General features: G+C 48.1%; 4 protein-coding genes across 4 annotated transcripts; 1 reads left to right on the top strand and 3 right to left on the bottom strand.

Moving 5' to 3' along the window:
- Positions 1-2,017: 2,017 nt before the first annotated feature.
- Positions 2,018-9,430, top strand: BHQ10_006111 (uncharacterized protein; the record flags this gene model as incomplete). Its single annotated transcript, XM_040878662.1, has 4 exons — positions 2,018-2,368; positions 2,431-2,606; positions 2,662-9,324; positions 9,382-9,430. The coding sequence occupies 4 exons, from the start codon at positions 2,018-2,020 to the stop codon at positions 9,428-9,430; spliced, it is 7,239 nt and encodes a 2,412-aa protein (XP_040734615.1).
- A 315-nt stretch (positions 9,431-9,745) lies between these two features.
- Positions 9,746-10,855, bottom strand: BHQ10_006110 (uncharacterized protein; the record flags this gene model as incomplete). The annotated part of the gene is made up of 1 exon (XM_040878661.1): positions 9,746-10,855. One exon carries the CDS (start codon positions 10,853-10,855, stop codon positions 9,746-9,748), a length of 1,110 nt encoding a protein of 369 aa, XP_040734614.1.
- A 687-nt stretch (positions 10,856-11,542) lies between these two features.
- Positions 11,543-12,858, bottom strand: BHQ10_006109 (uncharacterized protein; the record flags this gene model as incomplete). The annotated part of the gene is made up of 3 exons (XM_040878659.1): positions 11,543-12,089; positions 12,145-12,604; positions 12,675-12,858. The coding sequence occupies 3 exons, from the start codon at positions 12,856-12,858 to the stop codon at positions 11,543-11,545; spliced, it is 1,191 nt and encodes a 396-aa protein (XP_040734613.1).
- Positions 12,859-16,070: 3,212 nt separating this feature from the next.
- Positions 16,071-19,328, bottom strand: BHQ10_006108 (uncharacterized protein; the record flags this gene model as incomplete). The annotated part of the gene is made up of 7 exons (XM_040878658.1): positions 16,071-16,214; positions 16,269-16,830; positions 16,905-17,060; positions 17,694-17,736; positions 17,789-18,382; positions 18,432-18,531; positions 18,579-19,328. 7 exons carry the CDS (start codon positions 19,326-19,328, stop codon positions 16,071-16,073), a joined length of 2,349 nt encoding a protein of 782 aa, XP_040734612.1.
- Positions 19,329-19,575: the final 247 nt, after the last annotated feature.

Raw genomic sequence — 19,575 nt, 5'->3', positions numbered from 1 at the left:
GAGATTAGACGCAAGGGATTCTGATAGACGACAATATGCAATATCGTGGCCAATCAGAGTCACGTCTGTCAAACCCCCGATCGTCATTGTGGGGCATGGCTTCTCTGTCGATGGGCCGATGGGGCAAATGACAGCATATGAGCCAATAGTAAGCTGTGATATTTTACACTAGGCCTACACGGGCTAGACCCATCTACTGTGTAGTGTTTATCCCGACCTCCTCTTTCTATGTCCGAGTTGCATTGTGATACATACATCTGATCTATTGAGTAGAAGCATGTTGTGGGAACTACGAATATAAAAGCTAACAAAGAGCTGATATGGAGTATCGAATGTGCCGAGACGACCAGGATCCGTGTGCAGCAATTCGTTGACCGATACAGACCAGGCAAGGTTCGCAACTCGATATCCATCATCCCGGTACCTGGCTAGGATCGAGCCCCATACACTGACTCAGTGCTCATCTATCGTATGCAAGGAGAATGTCTCCTATTGATCGTGGCTCAGAAGTTTTCGCAGAGTCAAGTCGAAGGCATCCCGAACCTCGTGTTCCAAAGTTGCTGCCAGCATTGTCTTGACTCTTCGCTGGCGTACACAGTCTATAGCTGTCCAATGCTTCAACAATACGTTATCAGCACTGTGACACATGCGTTCGTGGCGTGTGCATCAACCAATGTGATAATGGTCTCAGTTGAAATAGCTCGGACTTGAGAGCGCTCGGAGATAGGCCGCTTTTAAACGAGGCTCTTTCGGTGCTACATATACCTACGTGTCTATCTCTTCTGAAGTGCTAATTTATGATCAGAGTCTAATGATTTGGCCTCGTAGACGGATATAAAGGATCCGTGTGATCGTTTAGAAATGGAATAGAGCTGTCGCTATCATAAGATGGCCACTTGCTAACTCTCGAATACACAGATCACAAAGCATGTCTCAGAACTTAAAAGGCTCGCCTCTGATAGACTCTGACTTTGTACTCGTACTATCTTAATCTCTCTCTACTTCGATGATAAGTAGCAATCAGCTAGCTTCGGAGTCCTAGAGACTACTTGCCTTTTGTTACCGCAGACATAGTCAATAAGGAATTACTTTCCACCGCAGCGCGGCAGTCGTAATCTATAAACAAGATATAGCCCCTGGTAGATCATCCACTAGCCGTATCCAGCTGCTGAACTAAGGCATTTGGAAAAAGTAGCTAGCCCTAAGCTGCATCCCTTTGCAGCGCAACACGCATCTTTCCAATCAGAACCCTCATCTCTGCAAAAGCTGCACAATCATATTTCCGGCAGTGCGTAGTCGTTATCTGACCCATGATGATCGCGAAGACGTGCCGTGACCCTGTTCCAGGGGCAAATAGGAATAAAGTGGGAAAAGCGACAAGCCATCACTGCTTTAAACAATTGCCTAGACAGGGAGACATTCCAATCTTTCCTTTTCAGACCCTTGAGCACACTGTCTATACACCTGTCAGCCTTCAAAGGGTCTGATATTGATACCCTTCCGGCCTTGTACATTGTACGAAGACTTTTCTCGGATCTTTTCCTCGCAGCAGCACGCTGACCATTGGCGGAGACAAAGACCCTGTAACCTCGAAGAGGCTCATGGTCAGATGTTCATGGTTGATTGTTACTCCTCTGCCTGGTTCTGATTGATCCTTTCCTTGGATTGGATTCCTCCCTGTCAAACTTGTGTGTATCCCCCTCCTCGTGTAGGCTTGTTAAACTTCGACCTGATAATACGAACAGTTCTCGCTTTCTATCAGGGTTTCTTGTAGAAATTCTTCACCATTTTATTGTCTATATTGAGAAAGTATACTTACCTACCAGGTTCTATTTGTACTGGGTATAGGTATACCTTGACATATGTGAGCATCCGAGTCTTACAAGAGCTTCCTTTCCGTTTGATTATGCACTGACCGGCTTCTTCTGTATAGAATACTTGTTATACGGTATTGATGATAAGAAATCTACACATGCATCGCCTATAAATCGGCATTCACTCTCCATCGCCGCCCACCATGATGTGGGTCACAGCAGGTCTTCTACTCACTCTCTCTGCCACAACGACTAGAGCATGGCCCTACGACTCAGATCTCACACACTACAATCTCAACGAAAACCAAACCGCAAACACACCTGCAGATTACTGGGGCACTTGGCCAAACCATGAATACTTCCCATCTCCGGACAATTGGCGAGTCCCAATCTATTCGTTGTTCTTGGACCGATTTGTGAATGGAGACCCGACGAATGATAACATCAATGGTACATACTATGAGCATGACCTAGACTCAACGCAGATGAGGCATGGAGGTGATGTGGTCGGGTTAGTGGATACGTTGGATTATTTGCAAGGAATGGGGATTAAGGTACGTTCTATTACTTTGCATTACTGGGTGACTTTCCTAACTCAAGTGTTACTCTGATAAAGGCTATTTACCTCGCTGGAACAGCACTGATGAATCAACCATGGGGCTTTGACGGCTATTCAGCTCTTGATACAACACTGTTGGACCAGCATTATGGTGATATCGCTACGTGGAGATCAGCTATCACGGAAATTCACAACAGGGGCATGTATGTCATCTTTGACAATACACTTGCAACGTAAGTCTACCTCAAATAACTCAAACCAACTGTTTTCAGAAGCTAATGGTTATAGTATGGGTGACCTCATCGGTTTCGAAGGCTACCTCAACACAACCGCCCCATTCATATACGAAGAACACAAAGTCGAATACAAAAGCTCTCGTCAATACGTCGATTTCCACTTCGGAAACGACTACAATACCACCTGTGACTATCCACGATTCTACAACGAGACTGGATACCCTGTGGACAGCTACGTGTACGATGACTTGAAAGGGTGCTACAACAGCGACTTTGACCAGTATGGCGACATAGAGGCTTTCGGCGTCTTCCCGGACTACCAGCGTGAACTTGCAAAGTTTGCTTCCGTGCAGGACCGTCTTAGGGAATGGAATCCATCAGTTAGAGAAAAACTTATTCGGCATGCTTGCATCATCATCGCGTCTCTAGATGTAGATGGTTTCCGTTACGATAAAGCGACCCAGGCAACCGTCGACGCTCTGGGTGACATGTCCGAAGGCTGGCGACAATGTGCGCGCGCTCACGGAAAGGAGAATTTCTTCCTGTCTGGTGAGATCACTGGTGGAAACAATTTCGGTTCTGTATATCTTGGACGAGGTCGACAGCCGGATATGTGGCCTGATAACGTGCAAGATGCTGTTCTCATGACGAACGAGTCGTCAGATAAGTATTTCATCCGTGAGAATGGACAGCAAGCTATCGATGGAGCTGCTTTTCATTATACGGTTTATCGAACACTAACCCGGTTTCTGGGTCTTGATGGAAATCTTGCTGCTGGTTACGATTTGCCCCCTGACTGGGTGACAATGTGGAACCTCATGCTTTTGTCGAATGATATGGTCAATGCGAACACAGGAAAGTTTGACCCTCGCCATCTATACGGTACCACCAACCAGGATGTGTTTCGCTGGCCGGCTATTCAGAATGGAACTGAAAAGATGCTGTTAGGCATGTTTATTACAACGCTTCACATGCCTGGCGCACCTCTTGTACTATGGGGTGAGGAGCAGGGGTTTTACATCCTCGATGCCACCGCAGACAACTATGTCTATGGCCGTCAGTCCATGTCGCCGGCTACTGCTTGGTGGTCCCATGGATGCTATAGAGTGAATGTCACTCAGTATTATCAGTTTCCCCTGGAGTCGGCACTGAATGGCTGCGAGGATATCTCGGTCACATATGACCATCGAGATCCGGCACATCCTTTGCGCAATATTTTGAAGCACATGTTTCAAATGAGACAGAGGTTTCCTGTTCTTAATGATGGGTATCTGTTACAGTCATTATCGAAACAAACCCACAATGTCTACCTTCCTGGTTCTAACGGAACGCCAACAGAGACCGGAATGTGGTCTGTTCTACGTGGTCGATTTGAAGGTATTCAAGATCTGACCAACAATCAATCAGTATGGCTCTTATATCAGAATGACAATACAACGATCAACTACAAGTTCGATTGCAGTAGTCAAAACACAAATCTGTCTCTGATTGCGCCCTTCGATGCCAATACAACCGTCAAGAACCTTTTCTACCCTTACGATGAGCAAACACTCAAATCAAGCCCAGCCAAACTTGGTCTCGAAGGGTCGACAAATTACAATGGTTGTCTTGATAACCTGACCATGGTGCCATGGGATTTCAGGGCATACGTACCTAAGGCAAAATGGGTTGGACCGTACCCTATGATCACAGAGTTTCAGCCTGGACACGATGCTCGTATACTCTCCAGCGTCCGTCCAGATCAGGCAGAATCAGTCCCAATTCAAATCTATTTCTCAGAACAAATGGACTGCAACTCCGTAACAAATTCCATTCTGCTCAACTCTACTACTGAATCCAAACAGACGGCAACTCTCAATTCCTCCAGCGTCTCTTGCCAGAACATAAACGACGGTACGACCAACTTCATTGGTGAAATCGCAAATGCCTGGGTCTGGAAGGCAACCCTTAATAACGTCTACAATGGCATACACCGTATCACCGTCGCCAACGCAAGCAGCGTCGATGGCACCGCAACCAACGCTATCGACCACTTCTTACTCCGAGTTGGCCAGCACGACAATCCCATGATTTTCAGTTCTGCGAACTACTCCACCAGTCTACTACACAAAGATGACAATGGGACCCTATACGTACAACATCATGCCGCCGGAGCTGATATGTGGCGGTACTCGACGAACTGGGGCTCGTCGTTTTCATCCTGGCTGCCTTATACAGGTGGCAACGACACCATCACAGAGCTTCCTTGGTCGGGTACTTCTCTACAAGAATGGACCGGCAGTCATGTACGTGTTGAGTACTTTAGCAAAGTATCTGGTAGCAGCGACTATGTTCAGGAAGGTGACAGTGACTGGGAGTCTTCATTTCCACGCAGATTCCCGCACTTATTCTGGAACGGTCCGTACAACCAATATGGGTTTGATGCAGGGTTGAAGAACGAGATGGTTCAAGACTCGGATGACGGGTTGTGGAAAGTCAAGTTTTTGACGGAGTGGCCTGCTCAGGGTCAGGTCAGTATCTGGGGCATCAATCCAGACGGCCAGCCTGATCAAGGCTTTGTATTTGGTGATGCCGATGGAGATTCTGTCTTGGATCGTCTCCCTCCTTCGTCTCTATCTGCGGTCACTATCAACATCACCCACCCACCACCTTCATCGTACCTCGGCTGGGAAATTCGGATCCACGACGGTACCCAACGCTTTGAATTGTTACCGGTCGGCTCAGCAAATATCCAGATAATACTCTTCTCCCTCTTCCTAATCGTCCCTATCCTCTCCGCATCATTTGGTATTTGGCTCTTCATGAAATCCTTCTACCGCGTTAAATTCAACCAAGTCGGTGTGACCGAAAAGACTCACATCCTACCCCTAGCATTACGCCGAAGACTGAAAAGAGCAAGACTCGACGGCATCGAAGTCAAAAACCCGTTCTTACGTCTCGCCAATCGGTCGGGATTCTTGCAAACGACATCTGCGTTTGCGGGTGCAACGAGCGGGGAGCGTCGACGGATGGTCATGATTGCGACGATGGAATACGACATTGAAGACTGGGCTATCAAGATCAAAATCGGTGGCTTGGGTGTGATGGCACAACTCATGGGAAAGAATTTGAGTCACCAGGACCTTATCTGGGTTGTGCCCTGTGTTGGAGACGTCGACTATCCAGAAGACCAGCCCGCAGAGCCAATGTTTGTGACCGTTTTGGGCAATTCGTACGAAGTCAAGGTTCAGTATCACGTCTTGCGGAATATTACTTACGTCCTACTCGATGCACCGGTATTCCGGCAACAGACCAAAACGGAGCCGTACCCTGCACGCATGGATGATTTGGATAGTGCGATCTACTACTCGGCTTGGAATCAGTGTATTGCTGAAGCCATGAAGCGGTTCCCGATTGATCTGTATCATATCAATGATTATCATGGATCATTGGCTCCGTTGTATCTTCTTCCTCAGACTATCCCCGCGTGCTTGTCGCTACACAACGCCGAGTTTCAAGGTTTGTGGCCGATGCGAACGCAGAATGAGAGAGATGAAGTCTGTTCCGTGTTCAATCTTGATGTCAACGTTGCCACTCGTTACGTCCAATTCGGTGAAGTCTTCAACCTCTTGCATGCAGGCGCTAGTTATTTGCGAGTCCATCAACAAGGCTTCGGCGCCGTAGGCGTCTCGAAGAAATATGGCAAGAGATCTTATGCTCGCTACCCCATCTTCTGGGGTTTGAAGAAAGTCGGAAACTTGCCTAATCCCGATCCATCCGACACCGCAGACTGGGATAAGTCCGTCCCCAAGGAAAGCGATTTCACGGTTGATCAAGACTTTGAAGCTGGCAGGGTCGAACTCAAGAGACAGGCGCAAGAATGGGCAGGTCTGGACCAGAACCCTGAAGCTGATTTGCTGGTCTTTGTTGGCCGCTGGTCGATGCAAAAGGGTATTGACCTTATTGCTGATGTTATGCCGTCCGTTCTCGAGGCAAGGCCCAATGTGCAATTGATCTGTATCGGGCCTGTTATTGATCTTTATGGCAAGTTTGCCGCGTTGAAATTGGATCGTATGATGAAGCTTTATCCTGGACGAGTATTTTCCAGACCTCAATTCACTGCACTGCCACCTTTTATCTTCTCCGGCGCTGAGTTCGCATTGATCCCTTCGCGAGATGAGCCGTTTGGTTTGGTTGCTGTTGAGTTTGGTCGAAAAGGTGCATTGGGTATTGGAGCTCGTGTCGGTGGATTAGGGCAGATGCCCGGTTGGTGGTATACTGTTGAGTCTACTACTACGTCGCACTTGCTTCATCAATTCAGACTCGCGATTGATGGTGCACTAAACTCCAAGGTCAAAGTTCGCGCCGAAATGCGTGCGAGATCGGCCAAACAGCGTTTCCCAGTCGCGCAGTGGATTGAAGATTTGGAGATTCTCCAGAGTACGTCTATCAGAATCCATACGAGGGAGACTATCAAGTCGAATGGACAGATTTCTACGCCGACTGGGTACCGCACTCCAAGCGAAGCTATTGGTACCCCGTTATACCTTCCAATGTCCGATCATCATCTCGGTACACACACACCTCCACTCATTGAAGCAGGAAGTATGGGCTACTCAAGCCTGCGACAAAGCAGTCTTGGTCCTCAGCAACGAAATACTATTGTTTACAGCAGAGATCCAAGTCCCGATGGAGATGAGCGACGCGCGTCAAACTTGTTCCGTCAGTTGTCATTAGGTGTCAGGGCGGGACCTGGTCATACCGCTGTGATTGAGCGACGAAATCGACTCCGAAGGAAGAGTCATGTTGCTGCTTCAGAAGACGTGACTGATAGCGAGCGTGAGGGCGACGAGACTGAAGACGAGAACTTGCACTCTTACTTTACGGAAGACGAGTTCACCATGACACCAGAACATGCCGATTTGAGTCGGCGGATGGATGACGAGCACGGTCTTCCATCTCCTGTCCACTTGCTAAACGCCAGTCAGGTCAATGGTCACTACTACCCTTATATACCAGCATCACCTGGCTTTTCCGAAGGCGAAGATTCCCTCGCACCACCCACTCGCCCATTTGCAACCGCTCCAAACCGACTTAGCAACTCTTCCGTTTTGTCCTTTGACTCCGTCGTCGGCGACAAGAAAAACTTCAAACTGCAAAAGGTCGATCCCTTCTTCACCGATGCCACAGGCGAATTTTACCGTATCTTCGAGAAGAAACTCGAAGACCTCAACGGGTCAAACTCTGATGGACAATTGTGCATTGAAGAGTTTCTGGTCAAGAGTGAGAAGAAATGGTACGACAGATTCCGTGCTGCTCGTTTGGGGCGAGATTGGTCACCTGTGCCGTCGATCAAGGGTAAAGGAATACTCACTTCTCCGACAAACTCGATTTCGAATGGGGATAGCAACAGTGATATCCAAAAGGGTGGCGATGAGTTCCTCCTGGGAGAAGACTATAAGCCACCTACAGGACTCAAGAAATGGATGCAACTTCGGATTGGTGACTGGCCTCTATATTCACTTTTCTTGGGTCTGGGCCAGATCATTGCTGCAAACTCTTACCAAGTCACTCTTCTCACTGGTCAAGTTGGTCAGACCCCAGAGAAGCTATACGCAATTGCGACCACATACCTCATCACGTCCATCGCTTGGTGGTGCGTATTCCGAAGCTTCAAGTCCGTCGTCGCCCTCTCAACACCCTGGTTCTTCTACGGTCTCGCTTTTCTTCTGATCGGCATCGCACATTTCGAGCACAACCCCGTCAACCGCGATTGGATCCAAAACTTTGCTAGCGGCATATACGCAACCGCCTCTGCCAGTGGCTCAATCTTCTTTTCTCTTAACTTCGGCGACGAGAGTGCGGCCCCCGTCAAGGACTGGGTTTTTAGGGCTTGCATAATCCAAGGAACTCAACAACTCTACGTCGTCGCGCTGTGGTACTGGGGATCCTCCTTATCGAAACAGACAMAAGCCGGTCTCGCCAATGTACAACCCATAATCAACAGCTGGAAAATCACCGCCATCACCGTGCCCATAGCAGTCATGCTCTGGGCAATTGGTATCTTACTCGCGTTTGGTTTACCAGACTACTACCGCCAGACGCCCGGAAAGGTAGCCTCGTTCTACAAATCGATTTTCAGACGCAAGATCATCATGTGGTTTTTCGTCACGGTGCTTATTCAAAATTTCTTTTTGTCAGCGCCCTACGGCCGGAATTGGAGTTTTCTGTGGAGTTCACAGCACGCCTCGACATGGCAGATTGTTCTCCTCGTCGTCCTGTTCTTTGTCCTTGTATGGGGCATAATGTTGGGTATCATGTTCTTCCTCTCAAAATCTCACAGCTGGATCCTGCCTGTATTCGCAATTGGTCTTGGAGCACCTCGATGGGCTCAAATATGGTGGGGAACTTCAAACTTAGGGCAATACATCCCCTGGGCTGGAAGTTTCGTCTCTGGCGCGCTTGTATCGCGCAGTCTGTGGCTCTGGCTGGGCGTGCTGGATTCCTTGCAAGGTGTCGGATTTGGTATGATCCTGTTGCAGACTCTTACCCGGCTGCATATCTGTTTTGTGCTTCTGGGCGCGCAGGTACTGGGCTCCATTGCGACCATTGTAGCGCGTGCTGCGGCGCCGAATAAGATTGGGCCTGGCGATATTTCGCCTGATATTGGGACAGGGATTAACAGTCTTTGGACGGCGTGGTTTTGGGTTGGATTGTTTTTCCAGCTTTTGATCTGGTAAGTCTCTTCTCCATATTATGAAAGGAATTGTGCTGACTTGTATGATTGTTGCAGTGCTGGGTTCTTCATGTTCTTCCGTAAAGAGCAACTGCACAAGCCCTAATGTTACATGACTAGGAGGACATCGGTTTTGCTTTTTTGGTATTGCTTACTACTTTTAATTCATATAGACATTTACCTGTTATGTATGCAGGTTTTACTGTTGCAGCATATTTGACTGCAGTTTCCTTGTACGAATATTTATGAGCAAGATATATAGACTTTGTGGTTTCTTCTGGGTGGTTATGTCAATATCTAATACTTCATGGATTTGCTTACGACTTCTTTACATGTGTTGAGTGCTTCGTCTACACGTACGCGATTTTCAATATCTACATAGGCATAATTATATGATTCTTTTACTATCAAGGTAATTTGACTATAGTCTCGCCTCAAACTTTACATCATTCTCCAACACATACCGATACCGCGCCTTTCCAGCATCCATATCCGCCAACGCAGCATTCACATCACTCATCGGCCTCTTCTGAATCCAAGGGTATACTCTCTTCTCAGCAGCCAACTGCAACATCTCTCTTATATCATCCGGTGACCCAATATTCGACCCCGTCACTTGCACCTCTTTCTGAATCAAAGACCACGCCGGTAACCCCGGAAGAGGACCCTCAGGAGCCCCGACCTGAACAAACGTGCCTCCAACCTTGAGCAGACGCAAGTACTGGGCTAACGGTAATTTCGGCGAGTCCACTGTACAGATAATCAAATCGAGCGTGCGCGAATACGTCCTTGCCCATTTCTCCTCTTCTTCCGTAGCAATGAAAACATCCGCGCCTAACCCTTCAACTGCATCTTTGCGTTTACTCGACGTCCTCGAAATAGCGACAACGCGATCACAACCCAACGCCTTCGCAAACAAGATCCCCAAATGGCCCAATCCACCTACCCCGATAATACCAACACTCCTTCCGGGGCCGGCACGATATCTCTTCAAGGGCCGAAAGACAGTAACACCACCACACAACAATGGCGCCGCTTCAGCCGACGGCAACGAATCCGGAATCCTGAATACAAAATGCGCCGGTCCCCGCCAGTAGTCCGCATMCCCGCCGTACGATTTACTCTTATCAGCGTCACGGTATCGCGCATTATATGTGCCCACTATACGTGGACAGTAATTCTCTAGTCCATCCGCACACGCCTCACAGTCAGCCTTCAGACAGGAATCACTCTGCGCGCCGACCCCGACGCGGTCGCCAACACGTATCTGCCTCGATGCAGAAGAAGAAGGGAGCGACGCAACCCCCGCACCGACGCGGACTACGGTACCAATGATTTCGTGGCCCACGACGCAGGGGTAGTCGGCAGGCGCCCAGCCGGAACGCAGAGTGTGAAGATCTGTGCCGCAGATACCGCAGTGGCTCACCCGGACTTCGATGTCGGTTGGGGTGAAGGGTTTGGGAGTGAAGGTTGTGTATGTTAGGGGGCCGGTGGCGTTGTGGGCGACCCAGCCTTTAAATGTATCGGACATGATGATTCCTTCAGTCTTTACGCCAGTAATGGTTATTTGCAGCAATCGACTGAGAATTAAATGTATCTCGAATATTGAATTTGGTTGTAAGAAGAAAAGTAATAGAGCTAAAATGTGGAGATGTAGAGATGTACCCCAGATAAGAACCCCAATTAAAGAGCCGAGGCACGTCGGGTTAGCCATGCCGATCATCAAAAAGCTTGAATTCCACAGTATTTGGCTTCGTGAAGTCTGATGCTCGAATTATCGAATTTTAACACACTGCTGACTGTCTCTCTCTCTCTCTCTCACATGAAACATTTTGCGAGACTCAAGGGCTTCGTCTTGGAATCCAGAGACATCTACGGCAAAGTCAATTCATGCATAAAACCAATGATCTATGGCACTGATGCCATCTAGTATATACTGGCCCTCTGGCTTGTATCAAATATGTCCATCGCCTCTATCATCATAAGCCACAATAGTCGGTCGCGTTATCTGTTGCTCCCTCAAAGATGAAGGATGAACAGTCCGACATTCATTATTCATCAATGCAACCTCAAAACAAATTCAACACCTGAACGCCCAGTACCGAAACCCCAATATGCCACCACAAGTCGTGTATATATCTCAGCCTAGGCCCAACAACCGAACAAACAATAGACAGGAATTGGAAAATCTCTCATACCAAATTTTTGAGCTCGAGGATCACTCCAAATCCTGACTGTGCGCATGATCGATATGTTGCTCTATGGTGTCACTAGGCGACTCGTTGAGTCTACTAGACGAGCATCTCAACATGGAAAACGAACTCGCATAAGAAGGGTACTTATGGTGGGACGAGGTGTTGTTCTTGCCCGGTACGAACGTTAAAGGGTACGTATCATTTTGGTCTTGATGATGATGATGCCCGTTCAAACCTGCCACACTCTCCGGCTTTTGCGGAAATAATGTTGGAAGTTGTTTCGGTAGTTGTTGTTGCTGTTGGTAGTGCTTTTGTGTACTGCGACGGCTGAGGTCCGGGTCACAGAATGTCAGTGGTGAAGTGCCTGTATATGTATTTGTATGTTGTGTTTTCCCGCGGAATGAGCAGCTGAGCACGAAGCGGCGGTAAGTGGGCAGGCAGGCGCAGATGAGGTATGTGCCTGTCTCGGCTTGGGTGATGATCATGAGGTTGATGGCGTTCCAGCTGTAGTCTGTCATGGAAACATCTTGGTAGAACCACGCAAAGCGGAGGATTGAGGTAGTGAGGCCTCTGTCATTGCATTAGCTTACTGACATTCAACACAAGACAGACAGTAGGTACGTACAGACTTCCCACCAAAAATGTCACTGCCAATCCAACCTTCATCCGATTCTCCATATGCATTCGCAGTATAATCGTCATTGGCAGCACCAAAATAATCACATCACTAATAATGTTCGGAAACGTGCCCCAGACGTAAAATGCCTGTCTACTAGCGCATGTACTCCTCACGAAATGATCAAAATTTGCAAAATGAGATCCGCAGATGAGGAACTCTGCGAATGTGTTTGCGATTGTCTGCAAGACGAGAAATACCATCATCACACGGACGAATTTATTGATTGTGAGTGGCGGAGGGAAGACGCGATTATACAAAAGCAAGATGGCGAATTTGGGCACGTTGAAGAAGAAGTTGTACAGAATTTGAATTGCGAAGAGGTATCTGAGTCCGATGACTACTTTCTCCGTGTAATTTTCGTTGAGGTATGCTTGGTGATAGCCGATCATGGCGCATTTGACGTATCCTTTTTTTGACGGGACAGACTGTCAGCTCGTTGTATTATTGTATGATGATGTTCGAGGAGGAAGACAAACCAATAGACGCCCCCGCAATCCCCAATTGCCCAGCGAGCGAAACCAGAATGACAACATCGTCCCATCCCCAGGCCTTGGGGTACTGCACTCGAGTTAGTAGCCGGAGAGCGACGAAGAAGATCTGGATACCAGCAAAGACGCTGGAGAAGATCAGGAGTCTGTCTCCGATGTATGGAACATCCATATCGAGTCGAGAGGGAGATGATTCATTTGTTTGACCAAGAATGAATTGATTTGACAAGTCAGAGAGCTTTGGTAATGTGGCTTCAACTTTCTCGATGTGGACAAAATAATCGATAGCTTGGTAGTTTAAGTGATGAAGATGTTAAAGTCTATTCAGAAACCATTGCGGGTTCTGACTCGAGTATAACACTGAATCTACCTCAACATATTCTCGTCGATGCGACCCCTCTGTAAATAGCATAAGAAATTCAATACTACAAGAGAAAGTGGAGTGACTATCGTGGTCCCGATTGATGTCTACTAAGAACATGGATCCGACTACCGTCTAACTAAGCGTAGAACTAAGAACTAGTTCTGTGTAAAGTATGCGTCTCGGCAGGTATGACAAGGCTGTCAGCGAAGCTAATGGCACTACGGGATTGTACGAGTTGTGGACGTCACTTTTCAGGTTCGATGTTGGTTGGCATCAAGTTCTGGATAATGTCATTGAGCATATTATAAGCTCGAGACAGTAGTTGTGGTCTTTGCATATATGCCTACCCATGAATCCTTGAATATCTTCAGGTTTGTATCCGTGTTATACGAGATAGTCCTATTCGTGTATCACAGACACAATCATACAGACGAGCTGAACCACGCGGGGGGCGGGGGGCCATAGCAACGACCACAAGCCGACAAGGCTCAAGCCTACACTCAACTCTGAATGGACTTACATCTGCTGGCACGTTTCTGACGCAAACCAACACCCAATCAGCGAAAGTGCAACCCCCTATTGGTCAACACCAAGCCCTAACACCCTCTTCAGAATCTTCACACTCTTCACCAGCACTTTAGGCCCCATATTAGCTACTTACTATATGCACCTAAATTCAAGTTAAAATAGCCAAAGCAGATACATCTCCGCAATTGAGTAAATTATGTTCCAGTATTATTACACGTGGAGTGCTTATCGTAACGTCTCAGCCGCTGTTAAGGCATGTTCTGGAGTACCGGAGTTTCTACGTGGCCGGGACAGAGCATTGTATTGATAATGGGGACGGCGCTTGCCTTTATAGGAAGGTAATCCGTTTCTATGTAGTATCAAGAGACGATTTATATGTAATCTTAATGGGTATGAAATTCACTGTATAGAAAGTACTATAAAAATTCGCCCCTTGCCTACGAACGACGACGACGTCAATTGACTAGTCCCATTCATAGCTAGGTAAGATGCTACGAGCGTAATGATCCTGGATTCGCAACACGGACTATCTGACAGTCTGCGCTGAGGCGACGATAAATCCTGCCGATGCACTGCGCTCGAACAGATCCACAAGACTAACTAGGTCCTCATCGTACTGCTCCGCAAGTAATGCAACTGCGCAAGTCTACAGACTATCAAATACCCTTGACTCTACACCAGCGCATCAGATAGGCCAGCCTTCTAGAACATCATTTGCATGGAATAACAAGCCACTCAATACCTGATTCGTATGTAGTGATGACATGCATGCATGCATGAAACGCGTGGACTATGCTCTGCATCAGCCACGGGAAGGGACGCATTCCTTTTTCTGCAGATATTTAAAAAAACGGTTTTCCATCATGCTCGCCACCTGAAACGGCACAGAAAAGGTCGATCTAGACTTCCTGCTACCTATGTAGGTAGAAGCTGATAGTCTTGTAGTTCATGTCTTCAGCAGGGACAAGTCGGGGTTACTGAATCCGTGACTCGGCACTATACACTTTGATAGTTGTCAAAGCTGAATAAAAAACCCTGCTGCCAAATCCAAATGACAAAGAAAGTGGTATATTCATACACAAACAGCGACGCACGCAAAGACTATATTTCATTAATCTGTATATCGGGACTCTCTCGAACCGCTTCACCCACTTCAACCATAAGATAACCAAAGTCGTCTACTCCGGCACCCGACCAGGACGCATATCCGACCTCGTAGGCACGATAAGAGGATGCCACTGTGCAAGGAATGTGATAGCTACATAGCACACCAATTAGCTCAACACTCAAAGATAAAAACAAATAACTATCATAGGACGCAACACGCGACATACCCCACATGATATAACAAGCCGAAAACGCGAGGATGAGACTACTTCTCCAGACCCTTTACATCACAACGTAAGTTAGCATTTATGCCTGGGAAAATAGAGAATAGCCGTATAGCCAGTAGGGGTGGGTGGGGAACGTACGTCTGATTATCACCCTTTGGCGCAAAGAACCAGGCACAGAGACTGGCTAGGATCACGAATACGAGTCCGATTATGATACTTGCTCTGTATCCAAGCTTGTTAGATACCCTACGTAAGAGACCTTGAGATCTGCAGGGTTGAGAGCTCACCCGTTCGCCATTGTGAAAATGTAACCTTCCTTCTATCCAGCGCGCGGTTTATGGGTGTAGAGGACACGGTAAAGGATTCGTTGTGGATGATTGATGACACGAATCTCGGGTTTTGTATGCGTGCGTATATAATATCGACCGACGCTTATAATGTGACCGATCTTGCAGCAAGAATCAAGCACCGCTGTCGAGCTGTGTACGGCGTAAGCTCCAGGCTCCCGTCACCAAATCCAATAGTCTCGCGGTCGATCGTATTAGCGGATATGTTTAATGTCTCAAATGCGGCATACAGTAGACTCGATAGTCCACTCGATGAGGTCGTTTGTGCAGGTCGCTTTGTTGTTTCGTTGTTTTGTCGAGGTAAAGGTAAGATTGTGGTGACGTTGAGCTTGAGTCTATGAATTAAGGTAAGCACTGAGCAGCGGCTGCCGGCTCGAGGCTTGGCATTCGTAGCAACAAGCTTCATGCGGATAAATCATGTGATTAATATCAATGTGATCTCCGTTGATTTTCTTTTTCTATTTTCCGACGCTTGAGGAAATTATATGTATAAATATAGTTCTGTTTGCTTCGAGATAGCTGAAAGTGACTACAGTGACTATACTTTGTATGGACGCTACGCATAAACCAGATGCTCTACTCAATCAATTCGAGAGATAGGAAATAAGAAAGTACATAGAACAAAATCCCTCATAGAAACGACCAATGGTAATCCATGGTCCGGGAATCACAGCTCAAAAAGACCAACTAACGAGGCAAACATGACTCAAACTAGACATAGTATACCGCAGTTTAAGCACCCTCACGGCTCTTACGGTAGTTGGCCTGGTGTCAGTTAGCCATGATGAATAATCAACAAAATGGCGCAAGACTATGTACTTGCCTCCTGCTCGACTTGCAGGCCATCGACGACGGGAGCCAATTCGGAGAGAATCTCGTATGCTCGCTTGTGGTACTCGAGCTGTGCAGCGATCAAATCTGCGAGGTTTCTCAAGGGCTCGGGGGTATCAAGGACCTTTAATGCGCCAAATCAGTATTAACCCACCAAAAAAACAGAAAGAAAACGCACATTCTTCATCACAGCGACAGCCTCCTCGGTCTGCCCCACAAACTCATCCTCAGCCTGCTCAATCTCAATCCTCGCATCCTCACTAATATTATCCAAATCCCCACCGGCAGCAGCCTTCTTCTTCGCCTTGATCGAGTCCAGGCTAAGCCTCGAATTCTCAACATTGCGACGAGCCTTCGTCGCGAATGTTAGGTTAGTGTTCAAGGTGGTATTCCATCCCGCCAAGAAACGAGACTGGATCTGAGCGTCTTGCGCCAAACGAGCTTCTCCAACCTTTTCAAGGGCCAAAGCATACTTCTCCAATGCGGTTGAGAGCGGGTCCTCGGCCGGAGAGGTCTGGGCGATTAGCTGCGAGCCAGACAAGGAAGCGCGGGCGATGGCGTGGCTGAAGGTTTTGGGTTGGGGTTTGGCGGAGGGAGGTGCGGTCAAGGCAGCTTGGGCTTCAGCGGGAGAGGAAGCGTGGGAAAGCAGGTTGACCTTTTCGCTGATGGTGCGACCAAGGTCGTTGAAGGATTCGCGGATGTTAGGAGGGTAGTCATAAGCCTCGTTTGAGTATTGGGAGCTGTCCGTAAAACCCGTCAGTATTATCACTCTCTGAATAAGGAAAAAAAAAGTTCCCGGTCGAGATATACATACGTCACAGAAAGAAGCTTCTGGTGCACCTGCTTCAAAGCATCAACACGCTTCTCGAGCTCGAGATAGTCGTCCGGAAGCTGGGTCTTTTCATCAGCCTGGCCAAGCTGTTCCTTGACAAACTGCTGAGTCCGCGCCGCAAAAGGCGTGAGCTGGGCGCTACAAGCTATCAGCAATAATCCAAAAAAATAAAAAAAAAAAGAGGTTGTGTCTTGTGCGCTCATCCGGATTTCTGGCAACAAACATGACGGAGCGCTGATAAGGAGGGGCAGAACAAAGAGCTTACTTGAGGTTCTTTCCAAAGGCCTGGAGTTTATCCATTTTGGTCGATGAATGCGAGTATATTGGTGAAGAGTTCTCGGCGTGATTATCTAGCAGATGACTGGAATGAAACAATGTCGTGGCTCGTGGAGATAGATGTTTGATGTAACTTAGGGGATCTGTTAGGCTAACTACTTATGTAACTATCTTCGACGGCTGAAACTGAAACCTGGTTGCCTCAGGCAGCAGGAGCTTAGCTCAGGCCCCACTTATACATTCCGCTCCAAGTCAACAAGGGATGCTAGGGATATCTTCACGAAAGATCAAGTCTATATACATGAATTACAGCAAATTGAAGCAGTGAATTTGATAATCATGACAATCATAAGTGGAAAACCATACAACTCTCACACCATTCCCAGATTAATCGACATCATACCATAAATCGGACTAGACAACGCCGGAACAGTCATAACAATATGGAAACAGTAAGGACTCGAAGTAACCTCAACAGTGTGATAGCGAGCTCACGTCAGCGTCGCCATCATCGCACGAATCAGACGTGAATCGGGAGCTGCAAAAAGTTAGCCAAGTTCTGATTATGTGTCTACGAGCAAGAGGCTCACCCTTTTTATCCCTCTTCACTTCAATAATCTCATCCGTCTCGCCATCGCTTCGACGAATGATCTTATCCTTGATGATATCCACCGAGCCAACATGTTCAGGACGACGCTCGATCTGCAGCATCCGCCTCTCATCCTCAAGCCTGCGGATCTCTTCGCTGACTTCCAGCTCGCGACGAGGCCGTTCGACTAAAACGACCTGTCCTGATTCTTCTCCACGACGCTCGACAATGACAGGTTCTGAATATCGTTGTGGCAGATTAACGGACACCGAGCGAGGTCGAGTTTCAATAATATCTGGACGATCAAGATAACGGCCGGAACGGACTCGTGAAGGGCTGCGGTAACGGAGCGGAGACGGCGAACGTTCAACGATCAACCGTTCGGTGCGGGCTGGAGAGTGTTCTACGATGAGACGTTCCGTACGTGCCGGAGATTGCTCTACCACAAAGCGTTCAGCACGGATTGGTGACGGGGATCGTTCGACAACTAGACGCTCAGATCGCCTTGGTGATGGTGAAGCAATAACAACTCGCTCGACTAGTTCTCGTTCACGCACCGGTGGTGGTGATGGCGATCTAAACTCCCGGTATAACACTACACAATTAGCATGACGGTAAACGAGAATGGTGTCCCAAATGCTCACCTTCAGAGCGTTCAGAACGGCGTTTAATATCTTTGCTCATGCTCACGAGCTCGTCAATCAGCTCTTTGGAAAGAGCTTTCTGAATGATCAACACTTTCTCCTACAATCGATCAGTATTCGATCTAGAACATGACCAAAGAGACCAACCTCTTCGATATATGGATAACCAAGGGCTTGCACCGCTCGACGATCCACCAAACGCTTCGGCATCTTCGTCTTGCCCTTTCTCGGGTACGGCTTATCCTTTTCAATAATCCTTTCCTTGACAATCTCCTCTCTGACCGGGCGGCGCATCTCCCTTTCACGAAAATGCCGAAACTCTTCGTCTCCGTACTCGTCAGGCTCCGCAATGTCGATCTCTTCGTACAGCTCGTCGCGCTCAACGAATCTCGGCGGTGACGAGCGCCTGTGTGGACGCATTCCTCTAATGGGGGGCGGAGGCGCTCTCTCAMCCCTTCGAGCCGGTATTCTATCAAAAGTATCAAGCGAAGACTGTCTCCTCACCAATCTCGGGGGACGAAACGGCTGCGGTGATGGCTCGCGACGATGATGCACCAAAGGTCCCGAGCCACGAGTAGCGTAGTAATCATCTTCTTCCACGAACCGCTCTCTGCGGCGACCCGGTGGTCCGTAGCGGTCTTCTTCGACGACGCGGCGCTCAAAGCGGTCGTCGAATCGGTCACTGGGCCGACGGTCTGATCTTTCGAATTCAGGCGGTGGTGGGGGTGGTGCTCGCGACCGTGATCGTGATCGGTCTCGTTCTCGAAAGGGAGGCGGAGGCGCGGGACCACGGTAAATGCGCTCGTCGCGTTCACGTGTGAAGCGTTCTGCATCCCATCGTCCACCGCCGCTGTCGATGCTCTCTGTTGCAGAGCGGATTTCGTCGTAGGTTGGCATGTTGTAGTCTGGTGAGACGACCTTCTGTTTATTCAGGGGAACTAAAATTTACCCGTCAGTCGAACCACGGGTGTGATTGTAGCAACCGTGGATGACCGTTTCCGCTAACTGATGGTTGATGGGCGGTTGAAGTGACTGTAGAGCCTCAGCGGGCGGATGAGGGGCGATGACGAATTGAGTCAGCCTTGTCTGTCGTTAAGAACAATGGTCTGATGTATCAAGTGAAAGAGCAAGCTATGAGCTACAC

The sequence above is a fragment of the Talaromyces amestolkiae genome (genome assembly GCF_001896365.1).
Source record: "Talaromyces amestolkiae strain CIB chromosome Unknown scaffold11.1, whole genome shotgun sequence".
Classification (NCBI taxonomy): domain Eukaryota; kingdom Fungi; phylum Ascomycota; class Eurotiomycetes; order Eurotiales; family Trichocomaceae; genus Talaromyces; species Talaromyces amestolkiae.
Note: the sequence above shows the minus strand (reverse complement) of the source record. Positions and strands in the feature narration are given on the sequence as shown.